Source organism: Alosa alosa, chromosome 9, assembly GCF_017589495.1.
Source record: "Alosa alosa isolate M-15738 ecotype Scorff River chromosome 9, AALO_Geno_1.1, whole genome shotgun sequence".
Lineage (NCBI taxonomy): Eukaryota > Metazoa > Chordata > Actinopteri > Clupeiformes > Clupeidae > Alosa > Alosa alosa.
In genome coordinates, this window is record NC_063197.1 from 8,592,579 (window position 1) to 8,608,740 (window position 16,162).

General features: G+C 43.0%; 1 protein-coding gene across 2 annotated transcripts; it reads right to left on the minus strand.

The window, feature by feature from the left end:
• Window positions 1-281: 281 nt before the first annotated feature.
• Window positions 282-13,603, minus strand: aqp4 (aquaporin 4). 2 transcript variants are annotated; one of them, XM_048253607.1, is made up of 6 exons: window positions 13,546-13,603; window positions 13,170-13,245; window positions 10,281-10,731; window positions 9,869-10,033; window positions 4,269-4,349; window positions 282-3,294 (listed from the first exon to the last, which is right to left on the minus strand). In XM_048253607.1, the coding sequence occupies exons 2-6, from the start codon at window positions 13,220-13,222 to the stop codon at window positions 3,028-3,030; spliced, it is 1,017 nt and encodes a 338-aa protein (XP_048109564.1). In that variant the 5' UTR covers window positions 13,223-13,245; window positions 13,546-13,603; the 3' UTR covers window positions 282-3,027. The 2 variants fall into 2 exon arrangements, with proteins under 2 accessions (XP_048109564.1, XP_048109563.1); XM_048253606.1 differs by lacking the exon at window positions 13,546-13,603 and having other exon boundaries at window positions 13,170-13,334.
• Window positions 13,604-16,162: the final 2,559 nt, after the last annotated feature.

Genomic DNA, 16,162 nt, shown 5'->3' on the forward strand with positions numbered 1-16,162 from the left:
CAGGCGCAGCATCACCTTTTACATCACGTTTAAATAAATTACCTACCTACTCACAAACTAAGGTTTTTAGTTTTTTCAGTTCTCATTTCCTGCTAAAACATTTACAAAGACGTTCATAATAAGTTCCTTTTCAGCATCTCTCTATAGTGTCGCAAAGTGATATTAAGAATAATGCTGTAATAAACAATATTCAAATGTGTTTATTAGTAAATTGCTAAATGCAATATATAACTTTTCACGACAATGAAAGGATCACATACAAAACACACACACACTCCGAATTCTCAACATCAAGTTATTTAATATTTCACGATAATATAATTAATATTTATGACCCCAATGCAAACACACCCTAAACACACACACCAAACATACTCACACACACACACACACACACACAGATGCTTTGATGAATATTTCCATATTTAATTGCCCATTGTTAGCAGGAGCTTGCTCTAGGCCACGATTCAGGATGCCAGTAAGTCACCACACCCTTCTCAAACTCCACTTGTCTGCAGCAGTAGCCTGGAAAAAGTGTAGCTCAGGTCATCTGGACCATTACAATCGGCCCTGATAGCACACTATGATCTCTCTATGCTAATATAAGGAATGTTGGACTGTAATACAGTAAGTCCCTCCAAGGAAAGGGACTTTAAATATTTAAAAAGGCTATCTGGAAATGTTTCTTTTTTTTTAATTAACATTCATTAAATGGAGTGATTAGGGTTTAAATTTTAATAAATAGCTGAGGGGAAAAGGAAGTGAAGACAGGGAGCCAGCAAAGCTAACGCCAGGAGTCCCTCCCCGTCTGCATCCTTTCATCTCTAGAGTGAGAGATAAACGTGTGTGTGTGTGTGTGTGTGTGTGTGTGTGTGTGTGTGTGTGTGTATGGTGTGCGTGTCTGTGTGTGTGTGTGTGTGTGTGTGTGTGTGTGTGTGTGTGTGTGTGTGAAGGGGTGGTGGTGGTAAAACAAAGTCCTGTCGGTTCGAAAAGTGGGTACTGAAACCACAAATTCTTCAAAGGAGGTAACTAAGGTGTTCCTCTGCTCCCCTCTACTGGCAACCTTGAGAAAATGCAAGAATTTGTGAGGAAACCCCAGGGGTTTTTACAACCATAAAAACACCAGCAAATACAGAGACAATGTATTTAAGATACATAATTTAAGATATAATTCAGTACACAAAGCCATTCATGAATTCAGTGCACAAATTACTACTAAAGTATACTCCTTCCCTGTAAAATATGGGCTCGATGGTGTTTTATGCCCCCAACGTTGTCTTCCAGGCAGCGCGGCCACCGTCGACCTAAAGGCATCTTGTCCTAAACCTAACCCTAACCCTAACCCATGGCTAACCATAGTGCCTTCCCGACAGCGCTGCCTTGAAGACAACGTCGGGGGCATAAAACACCAAGAAACAAAATATGGACATAAAAAACATGCTGGAAAGAATTCAACTAACATGAAAAAATACAATTACATGGATATTGTGTGTGTTTGTGTGTGTGTGTGTGTGTTTGTGTACGTGCGTGTAAGTGTGTATGTGTGTCCATGTGTCTGTAGATGGAAAGGGTTTGTTAAAGTCAATCAATTTTCAATAGAACAATAGAATGTTGAACAATCAATCACTAGCTACTTATCCAGAAACAGTGCTAATCAAGTACGTAATAACAGTTTCACATTTAAGAAGTGGTCAAAAGTTAAAATAAATACAAATCACTCCTAGAAATTAGTCCACCACAATCCACTAATAATCTAGTATTCTTATTTCTAATCTAGTAATTCATAGTATTTAATCACATATTATTTTCTCACACCACATGCAGGCCTATTTATTCCATATGGTATGTCCAAAGTCTCTATAATCTAAATAAAATCAGGTCCATTGTTCAGTAAAGCTATTATACCCGTGGTCTACAATACAAAATAATAAATACAGTAAATTAATCTAAAGTCAGTGGTCTAAAATATAAAGCAGCCCTCTGATTTATGTTTTATAAAGTATGGCAGTCATGCATGCTGGTCTATAAGGCACAAATGCCATCTGTCGTCTAGTCAGATTGGAGGCAGAGCCTTTCCTAAAGGCTACCCTGCCCTGCAGTGACCGTGACATGATGTCTTTAAATCTGAGGCTAAGGCACTATGATGTGAGATATGTCAGAGAAATAGAGTCTACAAAACTGAACAACAACAATACAATGCAAATCAAAATTACATAGCATAGAGACTCTCATTCAATGTGCCCTGAGGAGGAGTTGGGTAGGGTTTAAAGGTCATTGTATGGAAAAATGGACATGAGGAGTTGGAGAGGATGAGACACTAAAATCACATGACACACTGAAGAGGACACTAAGAGGACACTAAAATCTCAGCTTGTGATTTCTTAGGATTCTGAGGGTGTTCTGATGGATGAGGGTGTGTTCTGAGGGATGTGTTCTGAGGGTGTGTTCTGAGGGATGTGTTCTGAGGGATGTGTGCCTACTTACATTTGGGGGACAGCACCCATGTCTGTATGTGACTTGCCTGACAGTGCCAGTACTGTATGCAGTCAGTATATTCAGAAGTGTGTGTGTGTGTGTGTTTGTGTGTGTGTGTGTATATGTGTGTGTGTGTGTGTGTGTTTGTGTTTAAAATATCTGTTGTTTATAAGTGTGTTTTCCTGTGTGTGTGTTTCTTTATGTGTCTTTGACAGTCTGTCGGTCCGTAAAGCATTGCTTTCAATCACTTTGATTGATTGCAGAGGGCTTGATACAGAGTCTGAGGACAGAGTAGCAATGAGGCAAGCAGATGTACACCACTGCAAGTAGTCATACACACACACACACACACATACACACACACACACACACACACTCAAACACACACACACACACACACCCTGTGTTGTGGTCCGTCTCTTACAGCAGGTCAGTCTCTTGAAGCCGTGCTATAGTTGAGTAGCGCAGCTTAGCGTTAGCTTTAGCATTCACATTAGGATTAGCAGCATCTGCTCCGGTGCTCTTGTCCTCCCCCTCCCTGACCCTCACTAGTCATACTGAAGATAGCACCTCGCCTGTGGGCGCGCGCTCTCGCTGCTCCAGCCTCTCGGCGCGCTCCACGTCCAGCACTGTGAAGGCCGGCTGCTTCTCTGCAAAGTCTCCGAGGTCCGGGTCAGCTACCACCAGCGGCTCGGAGGGGAAGCGTCCTCGCGAGAACACTTGTGAGTAGCGCTGCTTCATTTTGGAGTCCGGACACAGCAGGTACTCGTACATGGCCGCTGCAAGGAGTCCCCCGATTACGGGGCCGACCCAATATACCTGAGAGATGGGGGGAAGAGAGAGTTATGCTGTTTTCTTTTGTGCTTTGGCAACACTGTACCTACACAGTCATGCTAATAAAGCAACGTTGAATTGAACTGAACTGAATTGAGAGAAAGAGAGAGAGAAAGATGAAACATGGGAAAGCAGGGGGTCAGGAAAATGAAAAGACAGACTAAGCCAGTGACATTTCAGTATTTTTTTGGTCCGTCTCTTCATATTTTGGTCTTTGTGTCTCTCAGGTCATGTCTCTAGCCTCCTCTTCTCCTTCCCAGCCCACTGCGACACTAAGCAGCTGTCTCCACCATCGCTCTTGCTTGTCACCATCTAGCATCACACCTAACCCTCCCCATCACACACACACACTCACCCACCCACACCCTCACTGACCCACGACACACACACACACACACCCTCCCCGACCCCTGACACACACACACACCCTCCCCGACCCCTGACACACACACACACACACACACCCTCCCCAACCCCCGACACAGAAACACACACCCTCCCCAACCCCCAACACAGACACACACACACGCGCCCACCCACACCCTCCTCTCCTCTATAACACATTCCAGCCGCTGCTAAAATAGACATCTGGCCTTCTGCCCCCCTGTCAGTCAGAGAGGCCGAACCTGACCTCAGAAGGAGTGCAACACACACATGCACACAAGAACACAAACACACACACCCGCACACACCCACAGCCTCACACACACACACACACACACACATGCACACACACTCACCCCCCACATAGACACACACAAAGACACATACAGGCGCACACACACACACTCAGACATAGACACAGTGCACCAGACGGATGTCTCATTCGTGACCTTCTAGAGTTACCGGCCCTGTTAGTATCCCCACTGACAGCAGAAATACTGCTTACACATACAAACATATACATTAATCATTCACATTAATTAAACAGACAGGACACCCCAGCACACTCAACACACCCAGTGGTTTTCCCAGCTGGCGGTGACCACCGCTGGTCCAAATGATCGAGCTGGATTCATGCTAGCTCCGGTGTATGGAATCTGAAATGCACACACACATAAATTAACTCAAAAAACACATATAGGTTTTGCAGGAGTTTCTGTGTTCAGTTGTAGCTGTATCATATTCTTATCAGTCCTCACTACTGAGTGGGGTGTTCACTTAAGAGTGCTTGTTTGCGTTGCACCTTCCATCTCATTACAAAACCACAGTTTCACCACAGGCCCACTTCCTAATATGTTTCAATAACAGCGGGCAGATCTCTCCCTCTGAAATCCTATTATACCTGTGTGTGTGTGTGTACGTGAGTGTGTGTGTGTGTGTGTACGTGTGTGCATGTGAGAGTGTGTGTGTGTGTGTGTGTATGTGTGTGTGTGACACAGAGGTGGGAGAGTCACAAAATGAAAGCCCCTTTAATGAAAGTCGCTGGGAGTGGAGTGCAGTGCAGCGTTTGTAGGTTGAGAGCTGCAGCCAAGCCCAGCATGGGGGCCACGCCACGAGGACACTCACTTCCTCAGCAGTGTCCTTGGCAACCGGGTGTGTGACGGAAAAAAAAAAGTCCTTCATGCCGTACCCATGTGGCTGCCATTCAAATGACAAGCTTCGCCAAGGACTGAATCAAACTGGGATATCTTAAATATGTGAGAAACCAAAACAAGATCCAAGCCGATTCTGTTTCTTCAGTACTGAGTGTACCCATAAGGAAAAACAGTAGTACTAGAAGTACTGGGGTATTTCATACTAATGTCCCTTGTACAAAAATGTGTGTATTTGGTGTTTTGGTGCCTAAAACACCATTGACAATTCAACACAAGTAGTAAAGTGTATGATTCCTGCTAATCACAAAGAGATAGCAGCCCTCTACAGACTGCCGGTGTCCCTAAAAGTGGTCAGTTGTGTCCTCTGGTAGGCCATAGATATTAGAAAGCTAGATACTGCATTGGGCTCCAGAATGTATGTTAATAGCGCTGCCATCTTGGTGGGGGCTACAATAACTGGAGGCCAATGGAGAAAAAGGTGTGTCTGATTGGAAATCAGACAGGTGTCTGTCTCTGTGTCTATGTGGTGGGCTACCTTACAGTGACAACTGGCCATTACCACTACCAACAGGGGGAACTCAAGAGGCTGTACTGCTGACATTTAGAAAAAATAGAATTGGATGTGTTGAAGTATTTACATGATCCAATAAATGCATGTTACACTGATGTGTTGCACGTGAACCACTTTACACTGCAATAGCATTTCTCATCTTGTCTGTGTGTGCCAAACGAGTCCATTCTCAATTTGCATCATATCACACAAGTATTTAAATCAGTGCAATTGTCCTTCACATCAACATCACATCAACATTTACCTGAACTTTGTGAGGGGAATTGCACACTGAAATTTGCATGGCTCCATATTCTTTGCAGTTATATGATTAAATTGTGCTGTCTAAATCTGGTGCTGTCACTCATAGTCACATTTCAATAACAAATTTCTAAGCTTACCTGACTTACATACCTATTCCTAGATAGGCCTACTGTCTACTTAAAATAAAGAAACCACTTGAACACTAGCTTCTAGCATGTTCTTCTTTCAGTAAGAATGATAATTTGCTGTATGATTGCGAATGCTCTAAAAATAAATGTAATTATGCATGTAAAATAACAGGCATCGTCTGCTTTATAATGAAACATCTGCGTTCATTTATTACGTTCTCCAAATAAATACATGAATATAATTAATTGGATGGCCTTGTGCTGCAATACACTATTAGCTTAATTTGTATTCTTGATTAAAATATGTACATTGGCTCCGATGACTCAATGTATATACTGTATATATTAGTTGTCAGTTATAATCATCAAAATGAAAAGAAATAAACACTTGAAATATATCAGTCTGTGTGGAATGAATGTATATATTATCCAAGTTTCATATATTGTTTTCATTACTTGTCAGTTATTATAATCATCAAAATTTAAAGAAATAAACATTTGAAATATATCAGTCTGTGTGTAATGAATGAATATAATAGTTTCACTTTTTGAATGGAATTACTGACATAAATCAACTTTTTGATGATATTCTAATTATATGACCAGCACCTGTATATATTTTAAAAGCGTGTTTGCTCATCTTGTCATTACTCAAAATGAATCACTTTATATTCATGATAAGCTACATGGATTTTCCATTACTTGTATAATTGTAACTCCAATACATCCGCCTAGATTGCTATTATAGAGGAGTTTGTCTTGTTTACTGCATATTTTCTGCACTAGGACAGATTGAACAGTGTCCCCTGTATTAGCATTAGTTGAATACAGTTTTTAAAAATACACCTCAGTAACAGAACAAACCTATCAGAAAGATAGCATTTACAGTATACGCTGGACTTTCTCCAAGACTTTCCATTGACATGCCTCTTGAACTTCCTACATTGTAGTCACTGTAGTCATAGAGCCTATGTGGTTTCTGTGGGTTTGAAATGTTAATTTTTGGAGAGTGGTTGGATTGTCTTTAGAGGTCATTGAACATGGAGAAAAATTATGTCTCCATTTTTTTTACCTGTTTCAACCCTATTTTTTTAATTGTATATATCACTGTAATTAACACCAGAAATCTCGCCTAAATCACTGGCTATGTTGAATAAAGTTGAATAAACAGTTATTTTCAACAGAATGATTGTATGTCAGTATTATGATTGTATGTCAAACAATTAGAGTAAAACTATTAGAGATAAGATCAATAACCAATCAGTTTCACCATATACACATACTCCATTGCTGAAAGATAGCAAAAACATAACAGAATGACAGATGAGACCTTGAACAACATTTAATTCATTTACATATACACAACATATTAGACCTCACCTCCACAATTTCCTCATCAAAATCTACAACTAGTCTACTAGACCCTATTCCTACTCACCTTCTTAAGACTGCTCTCCCCTTCCTGGATAATGTTTTGCTCTAGATTATAAATAATTCAATGCTATCAGGGCATGTACCGCAGTCGTTTAAGACATCTGTTATTAAACCCTCCCTCAAAAAACCTAGCCTTGTATCAATACTGGTCCTCCTGGACCTCAGCGCTGCCTTTGACACTATAGACCATGACATACTACTACATACTACCTAGGCTTGGAAATTTGATAGGCATCAAAGACTCAGCACTCGCTTGGTTTAGATCATACCTTCCTAACCGTCAACAATTTGTACAGGTCCATAATAAACCATCTACCCAGATTATGTTAAATATGGAGTGCCTCAAGGCTCAGTACTGGGGCCCCTGTTGTTTAGCAGATAATACACAACTATACTATCTCCATAAAGCCTGATGAATTAACCCCATTAGCCAAACTTAACACATGTATAAGAGATATAAAGACATGGATGACAAATAATTTCCTGCTTTTAAACTCAGATAAAACAGAAGTCATGGTTTTAGGTTCTAAAAAGATGAGGGATATCCTATCCACATCACAGACTACATACTGTATAGTGATCTTCCACTGACCTCATCCACAAGTGTTAAAAACCTAGGAGTTATAATTGACCAGGACCTAGCACTAAATAATCACATAAAACAGATCACCAAAACTTCATTTTACCATTTAAGGAACATTTCAAAGATAAGGAAGTCCTTATCCTTACCAGATGCCGAGAAATTAATCCATGCTTTTGTCACCTCAAGGATAGACTATTGCAATGCTATTACGCTGGGTGTAATAATACCTGTCTAAAAAGCTTACACACAAAAAAACACACATAAAAACACAAAAAAAATTATGAACATATTTCCCCCATCCTGCATTAAAAGAGGACACCTCTTGAAGACGCTCTTTTGTCTGCTTCTGACAGAAGAAGCACTTATCTATGCTGGCAGCAGCTGCTGCTGAACAAGTGTACAAAGTGCCTCTAGATGGACTTGATGCAGTTGCAGGTGTTGCTGCAGGTTCAGAAGATGGTCTACCACGTCTTTTCTGAAGACACTGAGTCCTGCCTGCTTCACATGATTTCTAGTAGTGAATCTTAGCATGCTCCTCACTGTTACAGGTGGATTTGTAGCAGTTCCTGTGCCAAACTGCTTTGTTCTGTTGTAAAATAACTGCACTGTAACATTGTAATCATTGGCTGATCTGTGATCACCATCTCCATACTCTCTCATGGACAAAAACAAGAAATTTGGCATATGTCTCTAGTGATGGGTCATTCACCTGTCCACACATATCTGCCACTGGATACATAGCCCAAAATCTTTTCTTTTAAAATATGTGTGCCATCACCTGACTAACAGAAAGACACACCAAAGAATATAACCTAACTACAGTAGACTGTGCCACCATGAGCTATGAAAATGTGCTTGTTCAAATGTAGAAGGCTAGAAGGTCACTAATATCTCCAACCATGAAGAACAGAGCACTATGTGCTTCAGGTTATTCGATATTCTAAATTCTATAACTGCCAGCTGAACAGCCAACTGTCACTGCTAGTGTCTCTCTTTCTCTTTCTCTCTCTTACAGACATACACACACACTATCTGTTTGTCTATCTGATCCTTTTACCCTTTCTTTTCTTCACACTTACATAGGCTATGGAAGGCCTTACAGACTTCAGATGATACTAGCTATGTAAAAGTCTATTAAATTTGATTTAACAGAGATCTCTGCACTTTGTGCTCTGAATGGGTGTAGAAAAGAACTGGCAGAACAGGCTAGGCCTACACTCAAGCACACTAATAGGCATGAATTGATAGTATTGATATTGAAGTATAATTTTGTATAAAGTGGACAATTTTGAGAATTGTAGGCACAATTTCTTGTTAAAGAGATCAATCATCAGCCTAAAAATGTTTTATAATGTTGTATTGTTTATGTGGTCCACTTTTGGACAATGTGAGGTTTATGGACAAAACACCAAATTTGACCTTTTCTGAATTTGACCTTTGATTTAGGTCCTTCAAAACCTTCAAAAAAATGGAGACATGTTTTTTTTTACTCTTAAGAACCCCTAGAACAAAGATATTATACTCTCCAAAAATTAACATGCGAATTCCACAAGCCCCCAAATTAGACACATAGGCCCCCCTACTAATTGGTGATGACCAGTGTTTCTTTCAAGATAGTCAAGACATCACCTTGAAGGAACCAATGGTAATTTACACTTACTGTTCACTAGGGGTTGTAAAGGTAAACATATTCGTACCGAACCATTTAGGTACAGAACGTTAGGTTCGATACAGCTGTGTACCAAATGCAGGGTTGAACAGTAATCAACAGTAGGCTTTTTTGTGTGCGGAAATCAGGAAATCAAAAATTAACCGAACCATGACTTCAACACCGAGATACATATTGTAATTGTGATTTTTGCCATTATGGTCCGTGTAATCAGTTCAAACCTTGCTGTTCACTGACCAGCAGTCTCTTGAGTATGTCCTTCTGGTCAAGATCAAAGGTGCTTGGAAAGCGCCATTAGACTGACCAGTCTGAGTGACATCCCCCTCTCAAAAGAAAGTAGTTTTATCCATCTATGTGCTGCGAGATCAGCTGATCATCTGATGGAATACTTACAGCAAACAGATGTCCAGTGCACACAGACAGGCCGATGGCCAGGGCTGCCGACCCCTTCAGGTCAGTCCGCTTTGGGTCGCAGGTGGCACAGATGGTAAAGAGCAGCTGGAACGTGATGAGGAGCTCTACTAAAAGACCAGCGCCAACCGACATGCCAGGGTTCACCTGCAGAGGGCAGCAGAGAGTAGTGTAAGCGCAGAGAAAGTAGCAGGGCTTCAAACACAATGCATGTCACACTCACAGCTATGCACAACATGGACCCCCTCACCCCTGCCAAACACACACACATAAAAAAAGAAATTATTTAAAGCTTTACTTATAGTTGATGAAACATCTTTATAATTGTAGTCTTTCTTTGGTTGTACTAGTGAAGCTCACTGGTATATTTTTAAAGGTCTTGTAAATCCCTCACCTTAGTGACTCCTAGGCCACCCCTGACAGCCTCTGGAGTGATGGCGTACAGCATCCCTGCCCCAATCATCGCCCCCACGCACTGCGCCCCCACATAGAACACCCCTTTGGCCAGACTCAGTTTCCGCGTGGCAACCATTGCCACGGTGACGGCCGGGTTGATGTGGGCACCACTGATGTGGCCAAAGCACTGGACAAGCGTGGCTATAGCCAGGCCAAAGCAGAGGGAGATTAGCACCAGGTCAGGAGGGTGAGTGGGTGAGGTGCTGCTGGCTGGGGCGGTGGCGTTCGTTGGGGAACCCCAGGCTATGGTGGAGCCCAGACTCAGCAAGACAAACAGGGTCATGGCCAGAAGCTCGCCGAAGACGGCACGCCAGAAGTCTTGTGTCCACACGCCGCGGAACGCTGCCATCACAGACCCACAAGAGCACACACAACAGGGGATGCACCTCCTGTGAAGAGAAGAGAAGAAGAGGAAAGAAAGGGTCAGGAAAAATGAAGAGATGGACAATCACAGAGAGTGGTGTGACATTTGTCCAACATGAAGTGGATGTACCAAAGAAGCAACAAAAACTCAAAGGTAGAATGATCTGGCAACCCATTAGCCTAGCATTCAGTGGCCAACTACTGATAACTGTTCAGGGTAAGAGTGCTCTGGATTGCACCTAAACCAAACACATCATTTGGTTACTGCTGTCATAATGATCTAACTCCTTAGGGTAAATGCAATGCATCTTAGCCCCCGTGCACCACTCTCGCTTCTCAGAGCTACTCCAATCTGTTGCTGCACTAAACCGAGAGAACATTAGCCTACTGCGCCGCTGCGTAAATGGTGTTGATCTTGAGTCATAAAGCAATCTGACCCAAAGACCTCCGTGGTAAGGTAAGACTAAGGGACCGTTCGGTATTTATGGAATGGACCACCGGAGGAAAATAGGGGAGGGTCATGTCTTTTTGTTCTTTGTTGAGGGGAGGGTCACCCAACTTTTTTTAGTCTAGGAGGGAGGGTCACCCAACTTTTGTATTCATGAACACAGCTAAATTTGGGCCGTCACCCAGGGCCTCGCGTCTGATTGGCCTCGCACCTGGCCAATGATGACATTAAGCGTTTATTCTTCATAAACGCCTATTAGCCTAAGCAAATGCTTAACGTGGCCTAATGTCCTAAAACAACGATCAGCGATCACCACATTTCTCTCATATTGTTCCTAATAATCACTAAGAACCTTCAAAAAATTTAGCATGAAGTCATATTAGGCCTATGAACTTTAGGTGACGTGACAGCATATTTCTTCAATCTCCTTCACTGACGCCTATGGAAAAGGCTTAACGTCCCAAAACAAGGATCAATGATCATCAAATTTCTCTCATATTGCTCCTCATAACCATCCATAAAAGTCTAGCCTGAAGTTTTTTTTTCTTTTTGAGCAGCGCCGAATCCCAGGACATAGCCTAACGCACTGGACCAATAGGCTCGATATTCTAAAGGGGACAGTAGGCTACTACACAACTTAAAGAGATTGAACAACCCTTCCCGAAATTGCGGTCAGTGACTGGCATCGGGTGAACGAAGCTTTTCGAAGTTGAATAGGCTATTAAAAACTATTTGCGTATCGTCACAGGAGAGACTATTGGGCTTGCCCTTCTATGAATGGAAAAAGACGCTATTCGCTGGCCTATAATTTCATTGATGAGTTTGCGGCAAAGTAAGCAAGAAAATGTTTTTTTTTCTGAGTCAGGATATGGCGAGTCAATGTCATTTAATTGTCCAATGTTAGCCTACCAGTTCCATAGTGCACATCTTTTCAATAGTTTGAATGTCGTGTGTTTCTGAACATGGCCAAATAACGTTCAGCACAATGATTCACGCCTAATTAATTACCCCTGTTAAAGTGTTCGCCTTTGTTACACTAGTTTGGTTTCGTGATGTAGCTAAGCGGCTTATGTCCAAATATGTGACTCAGCTAAAGTTATAGGCTATAGACTACAATTTTCCCCTCTTAAAGACAAGCTGGTGTAGCCTATTAGCCTACTATTAAAATGCACCGACAGTAGGCTACGTAGGCTATCTCATGATTTCATGCACGTAAGTGAAAAGTGCCTTGCACCTGTCAAGTTCGCACAGGGCCTCGCACCCCCTTGACAGCAGGAGAAGACAGCGGGAGAAAAAGTTAAAATAGTACGTGATAAACCTGGAAAAAGTTGACAGGTATGTTTTGGTCCCGGTGATTATTTGTGAAATTTTGCAAACGACAGCCTTTCAAGGCATTTCAAGGAAAGAGTGGTAGCATGCAAGCTCCCAAACTGACCCAGTAGGTCTTTAGAAGGCATCAATAAATTGTTGGGGAGGGTCATGCGTTTTTTCTCAATCACTTTGTGGTGTCATAGAAAAAAATCTTGCTGGCGAGGGAGGGTCACGCCTTTTTTGACTAACGCTCCCAAAACTCCTCCGGTAGCCCCTTAAATAAATAGCGAACAGTTCCTAACCGGAAACGTATTAAAGGTAATGACATATTTTTAGGAGATCAAAGGTCTTTGAAAACGATGGCAGATGTTTAAACAAAGTAGCACAAGCAAGCATAGCACTTGTTCAAAATTATTGCCTATTTTTCTCATAAATTCAGATAATGCGACCGAATATGTCACTTCTGCACATTACCCTAACCTGACATGCCAGCATTTTCGGAAAGAGCACAGAGCATTCAAATAACTCACCCTTTGTTTATTATGGACATTAGTGAATAGAATATGACGCCAAGACTTTACGGTTGACTGATTACCATGCATTTAGGTCACTGGATATAATTACTATGCGCGCAAGTATGGCTACTAAAATGTAAGTTTGTGTGAATAAAATGCCTCGAATAGGGATGAAGAAAGCGATACTTACCTATAACAATTGCAACTTGTCTTCCTCCCAATTTCAGGTATATCACCTACCATATCTTTTACTGCATCTCAGTTGGCTACAGGAGCAGGCCAAAACAAATGTCAAAACGTGCACCACAACAGTCGCGATCTTTCAAAAACGTCAGAACAAACTTTTTAGAACTGCATGAGTAGTTGAACGCAAAAGTTGTGTTGCTCAGGAATCGCATACCACGACCTCTTGCATCCGCCGCCCCCCTATCTCTCTCTCTCTCTCTCTCTCTCACACACACACACACACAGGGCTAGAGGGTGGAAGAGGCGGATTTCGTTGCCCTCTCGCATTTAGCCTATACAGTATACCATACTATAATGAGCGCTTCTGCCGCGCACCAGACCTCTCCAATAACTTTCTTCTATGGGTTGTCGGGTCATCCAGGGTCAATACATCTCAACTCCGCCACCAAACACGTAGACACAGCAGCACTTCCAGAGCACAGGCCACATGAAAATAGACTCTCTGGGTCAAAAGATCACATTATTTCAAGTGAGCACCTCTCATGCCCAAATAGAAGGACACTAAGTTATTTGATGACCACGGGTGATCTTGTTGCATTTGCTTATCACTGCTACTGTTACTTTCCCTGGTGCTTGACAGGCACAACACAAACAAAGTAGCCTATATTTCGACACAAGTGTTTTCTTTCGTCTTTTGCCTTTAAACACCTGTCATGGCATACACATATTCTTTTACATTTTGTAGATAGGCTATAATTGTCAGTTGATTCCATGAAAACCTAGCAAGATCGTGGTCAATTGCAGTCCCGGCGCAACCACCATGCGCATCACGCACTGTGCGTAGGGCACCAAGGGACAGAGGGGGCACCATAATTTAGCTAGAGTAGCTTTACTGCAAACTGCCTTTCACTCTTCTTAGAGAACGTTTACAATGTCAACATGCACCAACAGCATCTTACATAAGGATGATACTTGTTCAGGCACAACACAAACGATACTGACCATTTATAAAATGTGAGAAGGCACTTTGATATAGGCTGCACGCACTGTGATTTGGACTGTGATATAATATGAAGAGTGGTCTTTGCCTTTGTGTAATGGAATTGGTGAGTCTTGAAGTCTTCATTCGTTTCCCTTAAACTAAGCATTTACATGAAGCACGTGATATGCCAATTGAACACATGCCACTCAGATAGTGTGTTATTACTATGAAGGAACTCAGGCGGAGACCAGCATGTCCAGTGTGTGTCTCGTTTTATAAAGCACTCCCCATGTTACACATAAACATGTCCCCAGTACACCTCTTCCTTTTAGAAAGCAAGTACATCCAAAATAAAAGTAAATCAATTCTTTTGCTGAGACTTACTGAAAGTCATTAACAACTAAATTAATAAACTGAAATAATCTTGCCACGTTACTGGAATAAACATCTTGTCAACAACATACTTTCCTTTCAGAACATGAGCTGCTCTAGTCTAATGCAGCAGTGTAGATGAACATTCTACAGTCCTTCAAAACCTATCCACCCCTCTTCTATATGTCCAGTCTATCTGGTGGTCTTGACACTCTCCCTGAGCGGGTGGCAGTGACATGTTGGGTGTCTGTCTGCTGTGGGCACGGGCATGGCACAGGTGCCTCTGGGGGATGCCCCACTGCACGCAGGTGAATGCGGTTTTGCCTGAAAAAACCCCGGTCCGTCTGAACAAGGAACAATCTAGGAGTCTCAGCTTGCCTGACAACAGCACCAGGAATCTGTTCCGTTGTGATCCAGACTTTCTGTCCTTGTGCCAGCTCTGGCAGCGGGCGTGCCAGGTGACGGCGGTTGAAACGTGTCTCCTGCTTAAGACGTCCTTGCCTGTCTGCCTTCTTAAACTCTTCAAGGTTAGGCCATTGTGGGGTGAGTGATGTCTCTGGTTGTGGAACAGTTGTTCGGAGGTGCCTCCCCATCAACAGCTGGGCTGGAGAGTACCCATGTTACAAGGGTGTTGCTCGGTAAGCAAGAAGTGCTTCGGTTCGATCAGACCCTTTCTTCCAGAGGCTTTTCACTGTGCCTACTGCGTGTTCAGCTTCCCCATTAGCTTGAGGATAGCGGGGACTGCTGGTAACGTGCTGGGACTGGTAGGCGGTGGTAAACTCTTTGAAGGCCACTGAAGAGTATTAGAGCCCATTGTCGGATACCACCATGTCGGGGATGCCATGCCTAGAGAAGACGTCTTTCAGTCCAGCTATGACAGCAGCTGAGGATGTGACTGTGAGACGGGCTACCTTGATGTATCGAGAAAAGTAGTCCACAATTAACAGGTAGGTGTGACCTTTCCAGGTGAACAGATCTGTTCCCACTCTCTGCCATGGACGATCTGGAGTGGGGGTAGACCGCATAGGCTCACTGTGGGGGGCCTGGTGGATTTGGCAAGACTTACAGTTCATTATCAGGTGTTTGATTTAGCTTGACAGTCCTGGCCACCACACTGGCTGCTGGGTGCGTGCGCGGCATTTAGTGATGCCCTGGTGACCTTGGTGGAGCTGCTGCAGGGTTTCTTGCTGAAGGGCTGGAGGTATCACTAACCTGTGGTCTTTCAGCAGCAGGTTGCCGACCAGGTGAAGGTGTCCTCTCTCTTACCAGAAGGGTTTAGCCTCCGGATCCAGCTCACTTTTCTCTGGCCAGCCCTGAAGACAGTACCGGGCCACGCGTCTACAAGCTTTGTCTGCACGCTGGGCTTCGCTGATCTGCTGTAGGCGTGGCTCTGAAGCCGGCAGCGCAGCGCGCATGGTGTCCACAAAGACCTGAACATCCTTCTCAAGCTGACGTTCTGTGGCTGTAGGCGTGTCGTTGATGGGTGCTCGTGAAAGTGTGTCGGCCGTAATAAGAGACTTCCCAGGGACGTGCAGGATCTCGTAGGTGAATCTTAGCAGCCTCAGGCGGAACCGTAGTATCCACGGTGGAAGGTCATCAAGGCCTCTGGAACCAAGCAGCGGTAGTAAGGGTTTGTGGTCAGT